The sequence below is a fragment of the Marmota flaviventris genome, chromosome 2 (genome assembly GCF_047511675.1).
Source record: "Marmota flaviventris isolate mMarFla1 chromosome 2, mMarFla1.hap1, whole genome shotgun sequence".
Taxonomy (NCBI): Eukaryota; Metazoa; Chordata; class Mammalia; order Rodentia; family Sciuridae; genus Marmota; species Marmota flaviventris.
In genome coordinates, this window is record NC_092499.1 from 46,962,470 (window position 1) to 46,977,723 (window position 15,254).

At 36.8% G+C, this 15,254-nt stretch overlaps 1 protein-coding gene across 2 annotated transcripts in view; it reads right to left on the reverse strand.

The window, feature by feature from the left end:
* Snx6 (sorting nexin 6) overlaps positions 1 to 15,254 on the reverse strand; it is a 61,663-nt gene that overhangs the window by 13,325 nt on the left and 33,084 nt on the right. For both annotated transcript variants that reach the window (XM_027929547.2, XM_027929546.2), the window contains exons 9-11: positions 11,916 to 11,991; positions 8,839 to 8,878; positions 4,173 to 4,259 (exon numbers count right to left, since the gene is read on the reverse strand). In XM_027929547.2, the coding sequence (XP_027785348.1) occupies positions 4,173 to 4,259; positions 8,839 to 8,878; positions 11,916 to 11,991 (203 nt within the window). The remainder of the gene's footprint in view (positions 1 to 4,172; positions 4,260 to 8,838; positions 8,879 to 11,915; positions 11,992 to 15,254) is intronic.

Below are 15,254 nucleotides of genomic sequence, written 5' to 3' on the forward strand. Positions count from 1 at the left end.
CAGTGACTGGACTGGCCAAGGGAGGTTTGCAAGTTCGAGGGCAGCCTCAGCAACTTAGTGAGACTCCAACAACTTAGATCCTGTCTCAAAATAAAAAAAAAAATAAAAAGGACTGGGGATGTAGCTCTGTGGCAAAGTGTTCCTGGGTTCAATGCTCAGTGAAAAAGAGAAAGAGAAAGAAGGAAAGGAAGGAGGGAGGGAGACAATGAAATACCACTATATATCTATTAGAATGGCCAACATCCAGAACACTGACAATATACACCAATGCGGGCAAGGATACAGACATTGCTAGTAGAAATGGTACACCAACTTTGGAAGACAGTTTGGTGGTTTCTTTTTTTTTTTTTTGGAGAATTTTAATATTTATTTTTTAGTTTTCTTGGCGGACACAACATCTTTGTTTGTATGTGGTGCTGAGGATCGAACCCGGGCCGCACGCATGCCAGGTGAGCGCGCTACCACTTGAGCCACATCCCCAGCCCCAGTTTGGTGGTTTCTTACAAAATTAAACACAGTCTTACTCTATGACAAAGCAATTTCACTTAAAAAAAAATTTATCGATGGACAGCATGCCTTTATTTATTTTTTTATACGGTGCTAAGGCTCGAACTCAGTGCCTCACACATGCTAAGGAAATGCTCTGCCACTGAGCTACACAGCCCCAGCCCAGCAATTGCACTCTTTACTTACACCAATGAATGTTTTTACAAGCCTGCACACCGGTATTTATAGCAGCTTTATTTATAATTGCTAAAACTTGAAAGCAACGTACATGGTCTTTAGTAGATGAATGGATAAGCTATGGTATATCCAAATAAGGAAATATTACATATCATTAAAAGAAATTAGTTATCAAGCCAAGAAAAGACAACAGAAGAAATTTAAATGCTTATTACTAAGTGAAAGAAGTCAATCTGAAGAGGCCACATGCTGTATGATTCCAATTACATGACACTCAGGAAAAGCAAAACTATGAAGACAGTAAAAGATAGGTGGTTAGCCAGGTATGGTAGCACATGCTCATGGTTCCAACTACTCAGAAGGCTGAGGCAGCAAGATTATTGAGCCCAGGGTTCAAGACCAGCTTGGGCAACACAAACCCTGTCTTAAAAAACAATCAATAATAATAAAAATAAATCAAAAAAATAAAATAAATAAAAACCATATCAGGCTGGGGATAGAGAAGATGAACAGACAGAACATAGCACATTTTTAGGTCACTGAAACTATCCTATATGATACTATAATAATGGTACATGTCTATACCTTTTCCAAACCCAAAGAACACACAAAATCAAGAGTGTAAACTATAGATTTTGGCGGGAAGCCATCCATGAAATACATGAGGACCTTCTCTTGGCATGGAAGCCAAGGAGGGATAGGCCTGGCATTGGGAACTTCTAGTGGCTCTTCTGCAGTGACAGACAGCCAAAAGCATGTGACCTTCCCCTCTGCTCTGCTAGAAAGGTTCCTCATAGTAGCACTAGAGATGGCATAACCCATTAATGACTGAACAGCCTACCTTTAACCTTTTTTTTTTTTAAGCTAGCTGTTGATGGACCTTTATTTTATTCATTTATTTATATGTGGTGCTGAGAATTGAATCAAGTGTCTCACACATGTGAGGCAAGTGTTCTACCACTGAGCCACAACCCCAGCCACCTTTAACCTTTTTAGGAAAAGAACATTTTATAGAATCTCTTCAATGTCTCTGGATATAAATAAAGCAGGCACAGACCCCATTTTGTCAGGAGCCTGATCTGTCTGGTCAGCTTGCCAGTCCTGCCCCTGCTTTTGAAACTACTTTTTATGTTCTACGGTTCTATTTTTCCTAGCTTTTATTTCTCAGCTAGCCCATTCCACTGAAGGGAACCCCATTCCCACCACCAGGGTGGGACATGGGTGGGAGACTTTGTTGCCTGGTCTCTTTTTTTTTTTAATATTTATTTTTCAGTTTTCGGCGGATACAACATCTTTATTTTATGTGGTGCTGAGGATCGAACCCAGTGCTCCGCGCATGCCAGGCGAGCGCGTTACCACTTGATCCACATCCCCAGCCCTGCCTGGTTTCTTTCATTCCGTAAATAAAACAAACAAAAATAAAGTGGGGTCATTTATTCATTTGCCACATGTTGGGGCTCATGCATGCTAGGCAAGTGCTCTACAACTGAGCTTCATTCCAGCCCCAAATTACTTTTAAGTTCATCACATAGTTTCATCTTATCTGTAGCTCATTCCGTTTTATTGTTGAGTGGTATTCCATTATATGCCAATAGCACAGTCTGTCTAGACATCTGTGTTGTTACCAGTTTAAAACTATTACAAATAAAATCGCTGTGAAGGTATGCATAGAAATATGACTTCACTTCTTGTGGGTAAACACCCAGAAGTGATGTAACTTGCTTTTGTTTTAAATTAAGTCTCTGGTTAAGTGTTTACAATGTATATTAAATAAGTACATATTTGTTGTCTTGTGTAAAATAAAATATACTTTTTTTTTTTTTTTGTACTGGGGATTGAATCCTGAGGCCCTTTACCACTGACCACATCCTTGGTCCTTTTTATTTTGACATAAGATCTCACTAAATTGCTAAGACTAACCTTGAACTTGTGATACTCCTGCCTCAGCCTCCAAAGATGCTTGAATTACATGCATATACCACAGCACCCAGCTGTGGACCATATACTTATAAGTGTCTAAATACTCAAAATTAAAATTAAAAGGTTTTTGATTATTTGATAAAAACTGTCAGCCAGGCTGGGCGAGGTGATACACATCTGTAATCCCAGAGGCTCAGGAGGGTGAGGCAGGAGGGTCACTAGTTCAAAGCCAGCCTTAGCAACTTACCAGGGCGCTATAGCAACTCAGTGAGACCCTATGTCTAAATAAAATACAAAAAAGAACTGAGGGGCTGGAGTTGTAGCTCAGTGGCAGAGTACTCACCTAGCAAGTGTGAGGCACTGGGTTCGATCCTCAGCACCACAAAAAAATAAAATAAAGCTATTGTGTCTACGTACAACTAAAAAGTATATATATATATATATATATATATATATATATTTTTTTTTTTTTTTTTTTTAAAAAGGACCAGGAAGTGGCTTGGTAATTAAAGCGCCCCTGGATTTAATCCCTAGTACAAAAAAAAAAAAAAAAAAGTCAGCCAGGCATGGTGGTACATGTCTATAATTCCAGTGGCTCTGGAAGCTGAGGCAGGAGGACTGTAAGTTCAAAGCCATCATCAGCAACTTAGCAAGGCCCTAAGCAACTTAGTGAGACCCAGTCTCTAAATAAAATATATTAAAAAAAAAAAAAAAAAACCTGAATGGGGATTTGGCTCAGTGGTTAAAGTGGCCCTGGGTTCAATTTCCAGTACCAAAAAAAAAAAAAAAAAAAAAAAAATCAATACCTCTGATCAGATAGGAATTTCTGTAGAATATCTTAAGTTTTTAGTGCTTTGTAGACATCTATGTTAAAAAATGTTTTTGAGGACTGGAGTTGTGGCTCAATGGTAGAGTACTTGCCTGGCATCTGTGAGGCCCTGGGTTCGATCCTCAGCACTGCATATAAATAAATAAATAAATAAAATAAAAGATCCATTTATAACTAAAAAAAATATTTTAAAAAATGTTTTTGATTACTAAGAGGTTTTTTGCACATAGCTTTCTAACAAGAAATGTGAGTTGCCCTAAAATTAAGCATGTTTTTGTTTCATGGTGCTTTCATCCTCGATGGAGGACTCATACAAACTTCATTTATGTTTTTGCAGGAGTTTACCTAAAGAAATATACCAAATTTTTGGTTTTAAATTTCTAGATCATATTATATCAAAGGTTTATAAACTTTTAAAAAAATATTTATTTCACAACCAACAATAAAAATTAAAAAATATATATTTATTTCTTAGTTACAGACACAATATCTTTATTTTATTTTTAAGTGGTGCTAAGGATCGAACCCAGTGCCTCATGCATGCGAGGAGGCAAGCACTCTTCCTCTGAGCCACAATCCCAGCCCCAAAAAGTTTATAAACTTTTATGTGGGATTCCCTGATCTACAATTCCAAGAGGAGAAAAAAAAATTTACATTTGAAAATATAATATCCAAAAATAAGCCATCCTTTAAACAGTTTAAGTCCAGCAACCTGTAAAGAAACGAACAATAAAGTTACCTTAGCCGCTTGAGATTCTCTTAAGTAATATTTCAAAAGGTCAGAAAGTTTGAGGTCTTCATCAGCAGATACTCTTGCTTCTATTTTCTGAAAAAAGGGGGGAAACTGGGTATGAAATCAATAAATCATCACTCAACATTCTCATTAATAATTACGAAAAAAATTAAAGTTATAAATAACTGCAGTATCTGTTTGTTTTATCTAGCTTTCTTTCCTTTTTCCTTCCTTCTAGTTTTTTGCTTTTCTTTGCAACTCTGACAAAATGTTTTGTATGTGGTGCTAAGGATCGAACCCAGGCCGCACGAATGCCAGGCAATCGCGCTACCGCTTGAGCCACATCCCCTGACAAAATACGAACAGAAAAATCAGATCAATGACATTAGTGAACTTATAGAAAGATTTTATATCTGATTCCAGTTCTTGGCTACAACAGGTGTCAACATCAATAGCTTCATTTATCTATTTATTTCAATGGCAAGTGCTATGTACATATGATTTTAAGATAACAAAGGCTGGCAATGGCAGATTAGATAATTCAAACCAAACCTTCTTAAGTAGAAAATCTGGTCAAAGCATTAATAAAAAGTACTTGAGGACACCAAAGAAGCATCAAAATGTAGTAAATTGAGCTGGGATGGAAATGGGAAGTAGCCATGCCAGACTTAAAAAGATGAGAACTCTTTGAATCTGGAGAGACCTAGGATAAGAGAAATGTATCATGTCAATCAAATGCAATATCGGGCTTCATTTGGATTCTGACTCAGACTACACTGTAAAAAAGCTACTTATGAGATAACAGGGAAAAATCTATACACTGGGCATTTGGTGACATAATCATGGATAACAGTAAGGGCCATATTAAATCTAATAATTCTTATCTGTAAAAAAGGAGAGATGTACACAAAAGGATACAAAACAGAATAAATATGTACTATTTTTAAACTTTACTATAAATATGAAATTATCATCAAAAGTTAAAAACAAACAAAAAACCCTACATGCACACCAGCAAGCTGTGGAATAACCTGAATGTTCTCATTCATTCTGCTAGAAGTATAAATTGGTACAATCACTTTGGGAAACAAATTGGCAGTATCTACTGAAGCTTTTCATATGAATACTCTATGATCCACCAATTCGCTTCCTAGTTATATAAACCAACAGAAATGTATACTGGAGTTCTGCCAAGGATATACAATTGTCTTTTTTTAAAATATTTTTGGTTGTAGATGGACACAATAAATTTATTTTATTTATTTTTTATGTGATGCTGAGGATCAAACTCTGTGCCTCACACATACTAGGCAAGCGCTCTACCACTAAGCTAAACCCTAGCCCATACAATTGTCTTAACAGTAGTATCTGTAAAGAATCCCAGACCCGCTGGGGGCAGTGGTGCTCGCTTATAATTCCAGCTACTTGGGAGGCTAAAGCAGGAGGATTGTAAATTCAGGGCCAGCTTCAGCAATTAGTGAGATCCTACTGCCTAATAAAAAGAACTGGGGATGCAGCTCAGTGATAAAGCATCTCTGGCTTCAATTTCCAATATACAAAATAAGAACCCCTGTTGGGCACACTGGTGCACACCTGTAATCCCAGGGACTCTGGAGGCTAAAACAGGAAGATCACAAGTTCAAGGCCAGTCTCAGCAACTTAGACCCTGTCTCAAAATAAAAAGGGTTGGGAATGTAGCTCAGTGGGAGAGAACCACTGAGTTCAAGCCCAGTATCACAATCAATAACACCGACATACAGAACCCCAAACAAACTATACAAATGACTACCAACTAAAAGTAAAACAGATAAATTAATGGAATACTATACAGCAATCAGAAAAAAGGAACTACATGTATGCAACAACATGGGGATCAATGTTGAATAAATAAAACTAGACATAAAGAATACATACTACATAAGCATTTATATAACAGAAACAAAATAAATCTCTAGTGTCAGAAACTAGGAAAGTATTCCTTTTGTGGAAAGTGGTGTCTTATGAGGTAGGTGAAGAGGGGCAGGGCATTCTGTGAAGCTGGTAATGTTTTATTTCTTGATCTTGGTGTTGACAACAATTGTGAAATTTCACTGAGTCACATATACACTTCTGATGTATATATGACTATTTATCTAATATACTGCAATAGAAGGTTAAAAAAACTTGAAGCTTCTAAAAATTACTACATTGTGGAGAAATAAACTTACAGAATCCTTTTTCTTTTGAAGTGCTGGGGATTAAAACTCAGGGCCCTGTTCATGTGAGGCAAGTGCTCTACCACTGAGTTACAAACCCAGCCCAGGAATTTCTTACAAAGTATGCTAAAAATTTATTTAGATTGATAATAGTAGATAGTATGGGTGTTTTAAATTATGACTCCCCTCCTACCATTGAAAAGTAGGCTGCATGCCCCCACCCCTTAAATCAAGGTTCTTAGACTGACCAGTAGTAAGCACTGTGCCCGTTTCCAGGTCTCGGCTTTAACAAACCAGTAGCTTTCAATTCCTGTTATATGGGGTGGCTCACTTCTAGAAACTAAACACCAGGTTGTAAAACACAAGCAGTCTTGTGGAAAAGGCCACATGTATATGGGACGGCTTCTCCTAGCTCCCGCCCCCCAGCCACCTAATGCGGTAGCGAGGTTTACAGAAGAGACTAGCAAGAGAGAGAGAACACGCCAGGGAGTGGGCTTTTATTGGAGAACAAAAAATTCCAGGGAAAATCCCATTCAATGAAGGTTAAGGGGGGCAGCATCCCAAGGTCAGGGGCGATGACTGGGTCTCTGGGGCAGTGGCCAGACACGCCTCTGCACGGACAAGCCCTCAGACCTGGAGAAGGGTGGGGAATAGCTCTGACACAGTTGTGTTTAAGCGCCTCTCGCCCAGCCAGGGAGGTAAATCAAATCACATGCGAGGATGGCCTCCCACACTGTACTGTAGTCTGAAGGTTCTTTCTGCCTACTGTGCTCCTTCCTTTCTATTCTTCACAATATATCTCTTGTACATCTAATCCTATCTTGAAGTCTATTTCTCAGCGTACTTGACACAATTATATTTTGGGATAGGTCTTTATGCTTTTTATGTAAATGCACAGAAAACCACCATATATTCCTAGAAGATGCTCAGTAATACAAACATGAAAGGGATAAGAATGGCATTATGGATATGAGGGTGTCACCACCTACGCATTTGTCCTTTGTGAGAAAGTTTCTTTTTTTTTATCCCTACTATACATAACTCAATTGGCAGATTTCTATACTGGACTGGCAACCACTTCTCAGCTAAATACCATTAAACAGCTGAAAAACATTTCCACTGTTTTATCAACTGTTAAATATTGTCTAGACTCTAACAGTAAATTATTACTACAGTGAGTACAACTTTACCACAGTTGTATACTTGCCTTGTATTGATAATTTTTTTTTTTTTTTTGGTGGTGCCAGAGATTGAACCCACGGGAACTTAACCACTGAGCCACACCCCCAGCACGTTTTATTTTTAATTTTAAGACAGGGTCTTACTAAGTTGCTTAGGGCCTTGCCACATGCTGAGGCTGACTTTGAACTTGTGATCCTCCTGCCTCAGTTTCCCAAGCTGCTAGGATTACAGATGTGCACCACCTTGCCCATGAAACTATTCATTTTTGTGGGGAGCGGGGGACTACTGATCAAACCTGCAGCTTCATAAATGCTAAGCATGTAACAACTCCATCACTGAGCTACACCAGTAGGCCCAACACTGTTTTTACTATTTATTCTGTGGTGCTGAGATAACACTATTAATTTTTAAACCAGCATGTTACAGAATATCAAAAGCAACATAGTCCTTAATTTTTAAATTTTAAAAAAATCTTTATTTATTTATTTTTATGTGGTGCTAAGTATCACACCCATTACCTCACACATGTGAGGCAAGTGCTCCACCACTGAGCCACAGCCCAAGCCCATAATCCAGTCTTTTTTTTTTTTTTTTTAATTTTTTAATACTTATTTTTTAGTTTTCGGCAGACACAACATCTTTGTTTGTATGTGGTGCTGAGGATCGAACCCGGGCGGCACGCATGCCAGGCGAGTGCACCACCGCTTGAGCCACATCCCCAGCCCCAATCCAGTCTTGATATAGTTAAAATGAATCTAAGACTTCCTCTGAATTTACAAAGCTCCAGAAAAGGATTGATTGTTCTTCATAAAAAATAAACTAGGTCTTCTTTTTTTTTTTTTTTAAGTTGTCTATAGACTTTTATTTTATTTATCAAATGCAGTGCTGAGAATTGAGCCTAGTGCCTCACACATGCCAGGCAAGTGTGCTACCGCTGAGCCCCAGCAACAGCCCCAAACTCTATCTTCTTAATGAATGTTTTCTTTTATACAAATACCAAAACTCTTTAACAAAAACAACTTCCTGAAAAACTCTCAGTGGAATTAAAATCTATCATAATCCTGAAATATATTCATCTTCCTCAATAAATTAAACACAACTACAAGTTAAACATTACTATATGCAGAGATTTAGATCCTCAAAGGCTTAATTACCTTTTTGAAAAAAATTATTATGGTAATAATACATGACACAAGATGTATCCTTTTAGCAGATTTTTAAGTATACAATACAATATTGTTCATTATAGTACAGATATATCACTATGCAGTAGATCTCCAGAATTTAGTACTTACTCTAGTTTTATCAAACAGTTCTGAAACTTTGAGGAAAAACCTGGAAGGGAAAAATATTTTCATCAGAAGCTACATTTGAAATAATTTCCCACATCAGATATTTACAGAATATGTTCCCAAACCATTTCATTAATGAGCATTATTGTTTCCTTATATAAAACATTCAATGGTCTTATTAACTGGAGACTTCATTTAGTTCAGGAAAAACCTCCTATACTTCCACCAATATAACACATTACTTGAAATCTGTTATAGGAAATTTCCCCATTTCATTTCAAGACACAATCTAAGCCATATACCAAACTTAAAATTTATCTTGATATTCCTTCAAGTAATATATCACATAATACTAAATAGAGGCTGTACTTTCAACATTATTACAGAAATACAAAGCAATTACACTGAAAGAGACAAAAGGTTGACTGACAGTACTGAAGCTGGAGAACTTCTTAAAGTTACTGGAGAGTTATGTTTTACATTTTTGATACTGTAATTGAATCCAGGGGTACTTTACCACTGAGCTACCTCTCCAGTCCTTTTTATTTTGCAACAGACTCTCACTAAGTTGCTGAGGATCTCACTAAGAGGCTGAGGCTGGGTCTCAAACTTGGGATCCTCCTGCTTCAGTCTCCTCTGAGTTTCTGGGATTACAAGCATGTGCTACATGCTCAGTGATAGTTTTATTTTAAACATTTTCAAATATAGCTACTTTGTTTTGAAAAGTAATGAAAATGAACAACCAATTCCTAGCTCAGAATTAATTTTCCCTTTACTAAACAGTCTGTCAAATGCTGATATCAATTAAAAACTATCTCACCTGGCATGGTGGGCTCACCTATAATTCCAAGTGGTTGAGAGGCTGAGGCAGGAGGATATCAAATTCAAATGAGCCTCACTAATTTAGCAAGGCCTTGAGCAACTCAGTGAGACCCTGTCACTAATAAAATATAAAAAAGGGCTGGGGATATGGCTCAGTGGTTAATCGCCCTTGGGTTCAACCCCTGGTACCAAAAAACAAAACAAAACAAAACAAAAAACAGTATCACAGGGACTAGGTTTATAGCTCAATGGTAGACTGTATGTTCAGCATATTCAAGGCCACGTGAAACTATTAAAAAGCATTCTGTAAAATACATAATCATAAATGGCATGATAATTGGATTAGGGCAAACTACAGAAAGCAAAACCACAATTTAAGCCAGGTGCAGTGGTGCACACCTGTAATCCCATTGGCTTGGGAGGCTGAGACAAGAAGATCAAAGCAAGCCTCAGCAACCTTGAGAGCCTAAGCAACTCAGTGAGACCCTGTCTCTAAATAAAGTACAAAATAGTGCTGGGGATGTGGCTTAGTGGTGGAGTGCTCCTGAGTTCAATCTCTGACACCCCTCCCCTCCCCGCCAAAAAACCCCACTATTTAATAAACTTTGTTTTACTGAACACAACTTGCCTTAACAGATTGTTTGATAGCATTGCAAGGTTTATTTTTTTCTTCTTATCAAAGACTTAAGTATTAATTCTTCACATGTCTATAATTCCAGCAACTTGGGAGGCTGAGGCAGGAAGATCAATTCAAAGTCAACCTCAGCAACTTTGTCTCAAAATTTAAAAAAATAATAATAAAAGGGTTGGGAATATAGCTCAGTGACAGAATGCCTCTGGGTTCAATCCCTAGTACAAGAGAAAAAAAATTTTAACTCTTTGGCGAGATAGAATCTTCATTATTGTAAGTTATGATCTCTTGCTTTGTTCCAAATATTGGCCCTTAAATGTGTACTAAACACATTTAGAGAAGAGGAAAGTTCAAGAATATGTCTTGAAAAAAGAAATGAATTATGAAACATTGTTTTAAAATGTATTTGATCTAAGTGTTGTGGTGCATGCCTCTGGCTATTCCAGAGACTAAGGCAGAAGAATCACAAGTTTGAAGTCAGCCTCAGTAACTAAGCAAGATTCTGTCTCAAAATACAAGAAATAAAACAGCTAAGGTTTAGGGACTGGGGTTGTGGCTCAGCGGTAGAGCGCTTGCCTAGCACCTGCGAGACCCTGGGTTAGAGCCTCAGCACCACATTAAATAAATAAATAAATAAAAATAAAGGTATTGACAACTACAACCAAAAAATAAATATTCAAACCAAAACAAAAAAAAACAGCTAAGGCTGGGCCAGTGGCGTACACCTGTAATCCCAGTGGCTCAAGAGGCTGAGGCAGGAGGATTGTGAGTTCAAAGCCAACCTCAGCAACAGCGAGGCACTAAGCAACTCAATGAAACCCTGTCTCTAAATAAAATACAAAATAGGGCTGCGGATGTGGCTCAATGTTTGAGTGCCCCTGAGTTCAATCCTTGGTCCCCGCCCCCACTCCCAAAAAAACAGCTGGGGATGGAGCTCGATGGTAAAACCCTTGCCTAGAATGCACAAGTCGCTAGGATCAATCCCCAATATCATAAATAAATAAATAAGCAAACAAATATATATTTGAATTATTTTTCAATAAACAAGTAATATTATAGGAGCAACTAAAATTAACTAGTTAAAACAACTAGCATAAAGTCAATAAAGAATCCCAAGTTTGAGGCCAGGCTCAGCAACTTAGCGAGGCCCTAAAGAACTTAGCAAGACCCTGTATCAAAATAAAAAAATAAAAAGGGTGTGGATGTAGCTCAGTTAAGTGTCCCTGGGTGCACTTCCTTCCCCAGTATGGAAGGAAAAAAAGTCCAAGCTCCAATGAAATACACACACACACACACACACACTCACCCCGACTCCTGTATATAAAATTTCAAAATAACATTTATTATTTATGATAAACAACACTAAAAAATTCTCTAATACACAAATATCCCACTTTCATCTAACAGAAGATTGTAAATACTAAAACTACATACTAAAGCTTATTTTATTTTTCAGATTTAAAAAATATTAGATAAGAAAAAATGAATCAACTCAAGTTTATAAAAACATTTCTTATTATCAATGCTTTGACAAAAATATTCCAAAATGCCTGCCTAGAGATTACAAGTATGCCAACAAATTTTTATTTTGCTTATATCTAATAATGTTTTTAATTAGAATCCTTACTTGCATATATCTGTAGAATCCTGAGTTCCTAAAGCATATAATGAAGAACCAATTCTATTGTAATCATCTGCAGCACCTATGGAAAAAGTTTCAAGAATATATTTGGTCATTAATTTAAAAATACTGACTGAACAGCTATCTGCAAGAGATACACCAAATCAAGTAAAGGAAATAACACAAACAACCATAACAATTCAATGGATATTATATTGGGTATATGTGAAAACTGCTTTAAGAACAGAGGAAACAGATGATTCCTACTTCAGTAAGTCAAGAAAGGATTTACAAAACTATAGAATGAGCTGGAGTTTGTATGATGAGCAAATCTTTACCAAACAAAAGGATAACATTTTGCATAAAGGGAATAAGAGAAATACATATCATAAAGAAGAATAGTATATTCAAAGAGCCTGGGGTGGGACTGCAGGATGCATAGGGGAGTGAATGGAATAAAAGATCATATAGGCCATGATAAGAGTTTAGATTTGATCTTGTGACAATGGATCTTATTGAACATATTTATGTCATAGTAGTGGTAAACTCCACCTGAGAAGGATTTTAGATATTAAAAAATTCTGTGGAGAAAAAAAAATCAGGGTGACCAACCAGCAAACTGTTCCAATAATCTGATATCAAACCTCTGAAACTGTGAGCCAAAATAAACTTTTCCCCTCTAAATTGTTCTTGTCAGGTCTTTTCGTCACAGTGATGAAAAGCTAACTGAAACAGTAGCTGAAACTGGCCAGCTGGGATCCAGGCAGGTTTCCTGGCTTGGTTATTGGTAACAGAAACCCTCACAAAAGAATGACACAAGAACAGAAGTAGCCAAGCCAGAGACTTCTTTTCTCCTGTTACTATAAAATGGAGGTTAATGATTCTAAGTACTCACTCTATTGACTTGACCCTATTTCGGAGGTTATCCAAATTTTGATCTTAGGATTCCTTTACATTCTTAAAAATTACTGAGGAATCTGAAGAGCTTCTTTTTACATGTGTTATTATCTATCAATATATACTGTATATTTTTCAAAAATGTAAAACAAAAATTTTGAACATTTAGTAATTTATTTAAAATTAATAGCATTAGGGCTGGAAATGTGGCTCAGAAGTAGAGTGCTTCTTAGCACATGTAAGGCACTGAGTTCAATTCCCAGCACCACAAAACATAAATAAAAGGAAAAAATAAAATTAACATACCACTGAGCTACATTTAAACCCAGCCTGTTTAAACCCATATTTACATAATAAGTAAACTTTCAAATGAAAAAGAGCTATTTTTTAAAAAATTAGGGAGGAGCATGACAACATTACATTTTTATATATCTCTGTTGTACCTGGTTCAATAGACAACAGATTCTCATTATCTGCTTCTGCTTTCATTCAATCTGCTTTTCATTCGATCTACTATGATAATACTGCTTTTAAGTATGTGGGGGGAAAAAATCCAGCCTACACGGATATATAACTAGAAAAGGAAGAGGTATTCTACTAACCTTTTCAAATAATCATGGATATTCTTTATTATTACACCAAACTCAATAATTACTTGTAATGTGGACTCTAAAATCATTATCAATGAAATTCTTTTTGTTGTTTTTTTGCAGTACAAGGAATTGAAATCAGAAGCACTTTACCAGTGAGCTACTCCCACTTCTTCTTCTTCTTTTTTCCCCCCCCCATTTTGAGGGAGAGTCTTGCTAAGCTGGTGAAACTAGCCTCAAATCTGTGGTCCTCCTACCTGAGCATCTTGAGTAGCTGGGATTATAGGCATGTGCCACCATGGACAACTTAATACACTTCTTATACTTATAAATTAAAACCCATTAGTATGCCAGGTACACACTACACACTACAAACTTAGTAAAGTTGCAATCCACAGATTCAATGCAATTCCAATCAAAATACCTATGGCATTCTTCACAGAACTACAAAAAACAGTCCTAAAATTCATACGGAACCTCCCCGACACACACACACACACACACACACACACACACTGAATAAACAAAGATATTTTGAGGGGAAAAAGCAAGCAGGACATAATATGCTGACTTCAAAACAGAGTACCAAGCTTAGTAATTAAACTGATAATATTAGCAATAAATACAGACACACAGACCAATGCAAGAGAATAGAGCCTAGACACAAACTCATGGATTTACAGTCAGTCATCTGACTTTTGACATAGGTGCTAAGAAACACATTGAAGAAAGAGCCATCTTTTAAATAAATGGTGCTGGAAAAATTGGATATTTATATCCAGTAGAATAAAACTAGACCCCTACCTCTCATCAGTCAAAAAATGAATCCAAAATAGTTTAAAGACTTATATAAACCTGAAACTATGAAACCACCAGAAGAAAATACAAGGGAAATACTTTAGGACATCAGAATAGGTAAAGATTTAGCAAGGCGCAGTGGTGCACACCTGTAATCCCAGAAGCTTGGGAGGCTGAGGCAGGAGGATCACAAGTTCAAGGCTAGCTTCAGCAATGTAGAGAGGCCCTAAGCAGCTTAGTGAGACCCTGTCTCAAAATAAAAAACTAAAAAGGGGTGGGGATGTGGCTCAGTGGGTGCCCCTGGGTTCAATCCCTGGTATCAAAACAAACAAACAAACAAACAAACAAAAAACCCCAAAAAAACTAGGCAAAGATTTTTTTGAGAAAAACCCCCAACATACAGGAAATAGAGAAAAACAAACTTGTGGGACTGTATCAAAAAAAAAAGCTGCACGGCAAAGGAAATAATAAAGAGACAATCTGAAGAATGACAGAAAATATTTATAATATGTATATTTGATATTGATATCTAGAATACATAAGGAACTCAAAAATTCAATAGCCAAAAAAAAAAAAAGGATTAACCTAATTAAAAAATGTGTAACATGGGCTGGGGTTGTAGCTCAGTGGTAGAGCACTCACCACACAAAAATAAATAAATAAACTAAAAATAAATAAATAAACTAAAAATAAATAAATATTTTTTAAAATGTGCAACAAACCTAGACATTTGTTAAAAGACAACATATAATGGCCAAGAGGTATATTAAGAAATGTTCAATAGTGCCAAGCATTATGGCACACATCTGTAATCCCAGTTACTTGGGAGGCTAAGGCAGGAAGATAACAAGTTCATGATCAGCCTGGGCAACTTAGCAAGACCTTGTCTCAAAAAAGGGCTGGGGCTGAAGATGTGGCTCAGTGGTAGAAAACTTGCCTACTATGCCTGAGAACCTGGATTCAACCCCAGTATTGCAAGGAAAAAAAAAATTCAACGTAACTAATCACCAGGAAAATGTAAATCAAAGGTAAAAGCTAGCGACCTATGAAGAAAAGAAAA